This window comes from Lottia gigantea (genome assembly GCF_000327385.1).
Source record: "Lottia gigantea unplaced genomic scaffold LOTGIsca_144, whole genome shotgun sequence".
NCBI lineage: Eukaryota > Metazoa > Mollusca > Gastropoda > Lottiidae > Lottia > Lottia gigantea.
Genome location: NW_008707688.1, coordinates 249,961 through 258,913, shown reverse-complemented (window position 1 = coordinate 258,913; position 8,953 = coordinate 249,961). Strand labels below are relative to the sequence as shown.

General features: G+C 30.1%; 1 protein-coding gene across 1 annotated transcript; it reads left to right on the top strand.

Moving 5' to 3' along the window:
• Window positions 1–3,149: 3,149 nt before the first annotated feature.
• On the top strand, window positions 3,150–8,753 carry LOTGIDRAFT_140154 (hypothetical protein; the record flags this gene model as incomplete). The annotated part of the gene is made up of 10 exons (XM_009050083.1): window positions 3,150–3,258; window positions 4,466–4,530; window positions 4,992–5,173; window positions 5,371–5,439; window positions 5,838–5,968; window positions 6,681–6,738; window positions 6,871–6,961; window positions 7,194–7,369; window positions 7,661–7,868; window positions 8,610–8,753. Coding segments are annotated over 10 exons (1,233 nt in total), but the record flags the coding sequence as incomplete, so codon positions are not given.
• Window positions 8,754–8,953: the final 200 nt, after the last annotated feature.

Here is an 8,953-nt window from a genome sequence, read left to right as displayed (position 1 = left end):
CTACAATATCAGCTAGTAGAATGAATCCAGTAGTTTTAAGCAAGGTAAAATGCATTAATGTATAATTTGACAAATACAAAATGGCGGATTTCAGTTATTACCAAACATCACCATTTTTTATCGGCTGAATTTCCTTATAATCCCTTATAATCGGAATTCCAAGTGTCGTCTGCTGGAATGTAGTCCAACGAATGAAGTCAAGTGATCAACTAGCGGATTCCGTGTCAGCAGAAAATTTCTATGGAACACAAAGTGGACCATATTCTTATGTTGCTTCAGTGACTTTTAGCAATAAATCACGCTACGTATCTTATTTTGTCAGAAACTATTTTTTTTTTTAAATCGTGGTTCTTTGAAGGAATTGTCACTAGTTATAATGAATTGATATTAAAGATAAATACTAAGAGAAGTTAATTATACCACCCGGTATCCATACAACGTGTTTTTCTAGACTTATTTATAGATCAAACATTGTACACGAAAATAGGTGATGCATTCTGCCGCTGTTACCGAGTTGGTTGCTCATGAAATATGGGTCAAAGTGAAGAATTCATAAAGAAAATCGAAATAAACCAATTTTAATTATTTTGTAGAATATCTGAGGAAACATCTAAGACATAAAAAAAAAATTTCGTTTTTTTAACTTTGACGAAATTCGGTGTTGAATCCTTATATCCACGAAAATAGGTTACACCACTGTAATTATTAAATCATCATTAAAAAAAGATTTAAATCATATAAGAGTCATTAACCCCTTTCACCTCATCATATTTCTTTGTATCCTGTTTGCTGTTTGACCTCCTTACTTGGTTATTAGTTCAAAGTCTTTATAATTTCCCTGTTAAAAATATGTCAACTTATAGTATCTTTTCTTGCTTGATTTTCTTTTTATTGTATTTCTGTATTGAATTTTTAGTGTAATTTTTTTCTGTAAATTTCAGTATTATATTAGTTGATTCAAATGATCTCATAAATAGAATTTATTCAGCTTTTCTGAAGTGAAAACCAGTCTGACCCGATATAGCCGAGCAGTGGCATTTTGACAATGAAATAATGCATTGTTCTACACCTAATTGCTAAAAGTTGTACCATTCCAATTTGTTTTGAAATATCGTATTAAATTTCATGACATTTTAGAAAGGCAATATGGACTTTTGGTTCATATGATACATTTCTGGATGTAATTTCTTAACATTTCCTATGAATATTTGATTTTTAAGCCAATAAAACTCAATATTTAGATGTCTTTTATTCTAGATATTCATCAAATTTTAATTATCTTGCCCTAATTTATTTCATTTTGCTTGAAATTATTTTTAAAACCATAATATTACTTAAGGTCTTTAACCTAATGAAATGGGGATATTAATTTGAGACTTAAAGTGACAGACTACATAGTCAGCATACCAGTCATCTTAGCCTACTTGTTTTTAAAATGAAAGTAGGCTATGTGTCAGTGAGGTGTGAAATATTTCTATAAGATAAATAAGTTATAAATATTATACTCCACCACTATGCAGTGTATTTAAAACTCGATTATTATAGTCAACATTATTACTTCTAAATGTTTGTTATTGAGTTTCTTAACAGGTAAAGTGATTTTTTTTTACTGATATTATTTGAGAACATGCTCAGCCAGTCATGTCCAAATGGAAATCTAAAATGCTCAGATGATTTCATTTCAGGATATGATATACATGGATTTGATGCCAAATTAAAGATTTTGTTCAAATTCAATAATTAGATGCAGTGATGCACTTATCTACTGTTTCACATTAATCACTTAGAAAGTGTTTCTTCAACATGTTAATATAAATATGGCCAAATTAGTATTCTTTTGGACATGAATTTTGAAGTATCTTTTTAAGGGCAACAGGAAATAAAATCTGTTATTTTGATTCTTTGTTCTCCAGAATTATTCAGGAGGAGGAAGTTAACTGCTATAGTTTCTCTAGTATTGCCCTCTTTTCCCAAATTGTACAGGCTCTCTGAATAAGAGGACTATGGCCCCCAACACTTCACATTTATTAGTGATACAAAGGTACATTAGTAGATATTATATATTACATATTAGTAAAAAGAATGAAGTTTGTAATCTGTTGAGACAATATTAGAGCATTGTATTAGTCATTGATATAATCATCATTTATAAATTAGAGATTATTTTAGTCTCTATATTTCTATTAATCATTATATATCATATTATATTTTGCTGTGAGCTATATTATTTATTTATTTATTTAATTAATGCTAGAAATAGATCTATATAATCAAGTATAATCCTATATCTTATATTATGCTTTAATTAATGCTTTGGAGGTAGCATTAAAATGGTTCAGGCTTATTAATAATTAGTCTCTGTATATATACAGTAAAACCTTGGTTACTGATCAATTGACAAAAGAGGACTTGTAATTGAACATGTTTTAAATGTATCACCTCTGTCGCAGTCAATTAAGTTTGACATCCCTACTCAGGGTAAAAAGATGTGCACTATACATGCAAATAATATTTTTTGGGGAAATTGGAATGAAAGTTCCAGAGTTAACAAATTTCAAACATGTATGTAGTGACTCTATGACTAATAGATCTCGAAGACTTTTTCATGAACTGCGGTTCTTGCTCCATAAGTTTAATAATTATACTGAATCCTTACTGTGGGTGTCGTAGTAACTCACACATGTTTTGAAGAACAAAAAAAATTAGCCACTAGCAGACAAAATTGTGTGGTTTTCAACGTTTTTCAGCTTCATTTTCTTATTTGTTGGTAAAAAAAAAATAGATTAGAAAAGACTCATGTTTACATTGATAACTGTATATGATTATTTATATGAGATTATTTGAGTAAATAAACCTTTAATTTGCACTTATCAGTTCATTGAAAGGTTAAAACAATTTCAACTACACCTAAAATTACACCAGATAATCATGTTACATGTACCAATTTGAAAATTGGGTGGACATACACAAATTACTATTAGATTTAATGGAGTATAACCTTTTGTTTATTGCAGTTTGTCTCCAAATTGTTAATTTTAGGAATATTTTGGATGTATTTGTAATTGACTCGTTAATATTTGAAACTGGCAATTTTTTATTTGCGCTGAAACATTTTTTTCTTTTAATCATTATTTAAAAATTCTTATGAATGTTTTTATTTTTCTAGTTTGAGTGAGAGTTATTTCACTGTAAAAGGAGCCGCTTTAATTTTACCTCAGAGTGATTGCAGTAGAAAAACATCAAAGAAAAATCATGGAGGTAGGTCTGAATTAGCATTTATTGTCAGGAAGATATAAGGGCGACAGTAAGTGCTTACAGGAATAGAAGTGCAATAACTTAATGTAATGAACGAGTTGAGTTTCATCATTGCTCTGGAACTGTCATACAATTTCTATGTAAAGTCACAGCAGACATCACAATATTTTAGAGAGAAAATGAATAGGTCAAGTTGATCTGTCATTTCAATCAAACGAGGAAACTAAGTTCAGAGATAAAGATTGTGGTATTATTTTGTTATAATGTCACATGATAACATCACTCTATTTTGTCAAATCTATAACGATTATCTCTTCTACTACTAACACATTCTCACGAACCATCAATATCTTTTACAAATAAACAAGATAAAGAGGGCTGCAATAGATAACCCTGTGTAATGCCATCACAAATACAAAATGTCATTGCGAACTTTACATCAGATTACAAGCATGGTGTTTTAAGTCAAAATTCAGATTTTTAGATTTTGAGTCAAAGAATTAGAGTTGGTTTAGTCTTAAACATTGAAATCGTTTGTGTGAAAACAAAGATGGAGAGACCTTTTTAAAAACATCAGCCATTACTCTCAATGTCAATATTCACCTGATGTTTTTCCCTCCATTTGTTGATTTTGTTGACAAGGAAAAACTAGTCAATAACGTTTTGTTTGTTGTCTCTAATGTTTCAAACATTCAATAATCAATTCTCTTGAAATGAATATAATAGGATATTTAAAGATTGCCAATAGATTTCTAGTTGTTATTCAAAACTTCTTTTTGAACCACCTTTTTTTTAAAAAACTTTTTCTAAGTAAATATTATTAATAATATGAATAAGGGTAGTGATAATCTTGTTTGCTACAGAAATATCAAAAATCCATAGCATCAGAGATTTATTTAGTAATCAATGACTAGGTATAAGGTATAAAATTGACCTTCACAGAGAATATACAAAATGACAACTTTTTTGGTAAGTAAACTGTTAAACAGGCTGTGTTTGTGTACGAAATAATATCAAAGCCAACAACATAATTTCATAAAAACTTACCTTCTTAAGTTGAAACACTTTAAAATAGAATTTTTAAAAACAAAATTTTTGTCAAAACAAAGGTAGGGAGACATATATTTTTGTTTTGTCTCATCCACCCAATATTTGTTTTTTTTTTCTAACTAAAACTTATGAGTAATGTAATATAAATTTGTTATTGTAGGTGATATGCAGCATCACTTACAGGCGATGTTACACTTGCTACGACCTGAAGATAAAATGAAGATGGTATGTTATCATATTACACTCTTGTCTTTCTATATTGGTACTGAGTACTGTTTATATTGCTGGTGCCCATGTATTTCTTTTCATATTAGATCATCCAGCACTGTTTAACGATAGTCAAGATATGTCAGTCCTTACATTGAATTGATGTGCATTTTTGTGCTTATTACGTAGAATTACATAGAGTACTGGTTAAGATCCAGACCAGTGTTTTCTTTTAAGATCTTTCCTTTTTAATTTTTTGTCAAACTGGTCAATCAACATGTGGTTATTTAGTAAATTAACGCATACACAAAACTTGTGAAAATTATGAATACTGACTACCCCTCTTATATTATTAAAAGTTGTATTCGTAAATAAAAAAAAAATAAAAAAATAAGTATTTGGATAAAGTGAACTATTTCTTGATTAAGAGGTTGTGTTGTAAAGTTGATGAGTACATAGAATCAAATATTATATTCCAGGCTGTTAAATTAGAGAATAGTTCAGCCAGTCCAGATCACCGGTACCTAGCATTAGTATCGACTATTGGTAGACAAGATGAAGAGGAAGCGGTTATACTAGGTATTGATTACCGAGATACAGTCAGTCTAGGACTTGTTATACCTATATTATCAGGAACCAAAATAAGACTGGATGGAGATGGGTAAGTACTGAATACAAACAGCCTTGGACCTCAAATAAAGAGCTAAACACTATAATATCTTTAAGCAACAGATAAGTTGTAACTTTTATTCTGCAGAAATTTTCAGAAACAGTTACTTAAAAGGAAGCAAAAATGGTTCTATCATAGAATATTTTATATTGATCTTGTAATTATAGTATATGTAATGTTTATTACAGTGGATTTACTATACTAGTACATGATGGTCATCACTTTATATTTAAACCTGTATCTGTTCAAGTTATGTGGTAAGTTATAGCTTATATTTCATTCTTATATCAATAACTACTTGGAATGCAATTATTTGATTGAATTGTATGATAGCGAATACAGCCATTCAGAACCCTTGCCAGAAATACTGTAATTTTGGCTTTGTGTCTAGAGACATTCTCTGATTGGCTCTATTCGCTATCGTACAATCCAATCAAATCACTCCATTTACATTATTCCATGATGCAAGAAAGGTGGCTAGGGCAGTCAAGTTATAAGTACAAAATTTGTATTATTTTGAACATGTTCAGTGCCCTAATCCAACTTGATTCCATGAATTCTGAGCTAGCAGAACTCACCAATCAAACACCATTATCTATTGTGCAGAGGATTGTCCCCGTTTAATCTAAAGATGTTTATGTATATTTTATTTTAGGTCTGCTATACAGAGTATTGAACTAGCTATAAAAATGGCTGATAAAAAATTATATACATCAGAAGGCTTATCACATACCTGGCTGTCCTATTATAACAGTAAAATAGATATCACAGATAAAGATAGAATGAGTCAATGGTAAGGTTATTTTTATGTCTATGTGGACAGTATTGTCTGCCCCTGTCTTGATTCATGAAAATTTACTGTGAGCACAATGTTTAGAAATTCTTAGTGGTATTTAGTAATTGATGATAATAAAGAGAACAATTTTATGGAGTACAATTACTAATTTAGTTAACAATAGATAAAAATGAAACATAACAGATTGGCAACAGATATGTAGCATACTCAATTTGACTGATGGTGTATAAGTTTTACTGACGACTATGTGGTCTTAAACGCTCCTTCATAGAAACAAACTTATATACATACATACGTACGTACATACATAATCCATCTTTTCGTGTTTTAATGTTTAAACTTATATAATTATTTCCACATAAACACCATTATCATAATTATATATCTCTATTCATTATTAATGCAGACGAGCAATTAAACAAAAACATAACCAACAAAAGCTTCACCAATTAGTTTTACTGATGGCTCTAGCCATTGCCAACGAATTGACAAGTTCAGTTGCTACGCCCCTGCATATGACAGTGGTTCTCTCAATAAATCTCTCTATGTTGGTTTGTTTTTATCCTTTCAGGCATTTTATGGAAGGTGTATTAGTAAATTTAGATACTTTGATAGCTTCAGAAGATGCTAATGATGAGTAAGTTATTACCTATGTATCTGCAGATAAGCAGCTATTTTTTCCTAAAGATTCTGTGCTATAAGTGGACAAAACATATTTATATACTCATACTGTTATTGTATTTACTATTCTTTTACTATAGTCATCTTGGAAATGGCTTGGTCATGAATCAGCTGGATAATTGGAATAACAGGATTTTTGATTTTTCCTATGATTTGCTGTGTAATACATATAACATGATAAATGAATTCAACTTTGTATTTATGTTTTTAGTGAAGAAACAGCTAGAATTAAGAAATCTATAACTCAAGAGCTATATGAGGTGATGATGCAGGTTGATTTAGATGAAGCCACCAGTAAATCAGTATGTATCATTCATTAATCCTTCATTAATCCTTCATTCTATCATAAAATGGTCTTGCCTCATTTCTATGTCCAACTTATAAACTAAACTAAACTAATGAAGTGTTTATTGAGTTGACCTTACTATATTATGGCATTTTCATGTGCTGTATTTTACCACACAGTTTTAGTTGTAATTTTAGCGACATTAACATAAAAAGATTACGCAATTTTGGTTGTTTTTTGTTTTTTAGCTACGTCTGGCTGTAGAAGAGAAATTAGGTATTAGTGTTATGCCATACAGAGCCTTCTTTGATTTAGAAACTATGAGAATATTAGGACAGATGGATCAAGCTTCACAAATTACAGATTTTCTCTACTTAGGATCCGAATGGAATGCTGCTAATGTTAAAGAACTGAAAAGTCTTGGGTGAGTTCTGTTCTTGTAATTGTGAATATGTTCAGTCATGTTGTGTTGAACTCTAGAACATTCAAAAAAATAAAACAGTAACATCCATCTAGGATACCACCTAAGTTCTTTTCAAAAGCTAGTCCATGGATTAACCAAAAATAGATTATTTGTATCCATTTGAAGTAATATTAGCTGAAGGAAATTTTTTGACATATATGGTATTGAGTATTCATCAATTCTCTTCACATATCTTGAAAGATCTCTAAACGTCCATTTTTGAAATTTTGTTTTCTTGTTTCTTTTTTTCAGTATTGGTTATATATTAAATATCACAAGAGAGATTGATAATTTCTTTCAAGGAATGTTTCAATATAAAAATATACGACTCTATGATAGACCTGAATCTGATCTCTTACAACATTGGAATAAAACCTATGATTTTATTGATAGAGCTCGTAAAAATAACTCCAAGGTTTTAGTTCATTGTAAGATGGGAATCAGTCGTTCAGCTTCAACTGTAAGTCAGATTTTAGTTTGTATTCAATATTATGGACTTGGCTAGGTTATTTTTCAAAAAGAGAAAAATTAATGAGGAAAATCTTAAGGTGCTTGATTCTATAACAACAGACTTAGTTGACAAACCCATTTGCAGAGGGGCTTCTGGTTTCATGCGTTCAGCATACCTTGTCTGGAATTGAGATAGAACATGACGAAGATTCTCATATTTGAGAAAAGGCTTTACTGTACTTTTAGTACAGAGCCCCTAAGGCGCAATTGTAAACATATTTATTTATTATTTCGTTTAAACGAAAAACATCATTTATTTTGTTTAAACGAAATAGACGAAAAAATTAAAAACGATTTAATAATTCGTTTAAACGAAATAATTAATTCGTTTAAACGAAGTAACTATTTCGTTTAAACTAAATAGTAAAAAGTGTTGAAAATTGCGCTTAAGGGGCTCCGTAAAGTAGAAATTTTACAGAATATTTAAAAAAAACTTGTAGGCATGATGTCTTTTGAGTTTTGTTGTTGACAGTTAGGGCTACAGAAAGCATAATAGAACTTGTAAAGTAGTTCTGTTAGTGAAATGAAATTATGTTTACATGATGGCTGGTGTGCCCCTCTGGTATTGGCTGTCATTGTTAACGTATGCTAAATACTATACTGTAAGTAGAGAGGGTTGAATATCAATTTCTAGTTGACATCCATATTTGTTGTTGAAGAGTATATAATTATATTTGATGATATTTTTTAGTGCATGGCATTCCTAATGAAAGACAATAAATGGTGTTTGGATGAAGCTTATGAATATGTTCAAAGTAGAAGAGCGTGTGTTAATCCAAATCCAGGTTTTATGGAACAGCTAAAAACTTACGAAGGAATTCTTACTGCTAGGTAGGTACTTAGATAGAAACATGTGATTTACATAATACATGGTGGCAATAAGGCATTCAAGAGTTTAAAACATTCAGCTTCTCTTGGACTGCTCTTTTTAGATGTGAATCAAAGTTGAGATGTTGTAGGCTATGCATGTTAGACTTATGGAAACAATATGATTATCCTGCTACATCATTCATTTTCCTCATTGTGAACAGCATT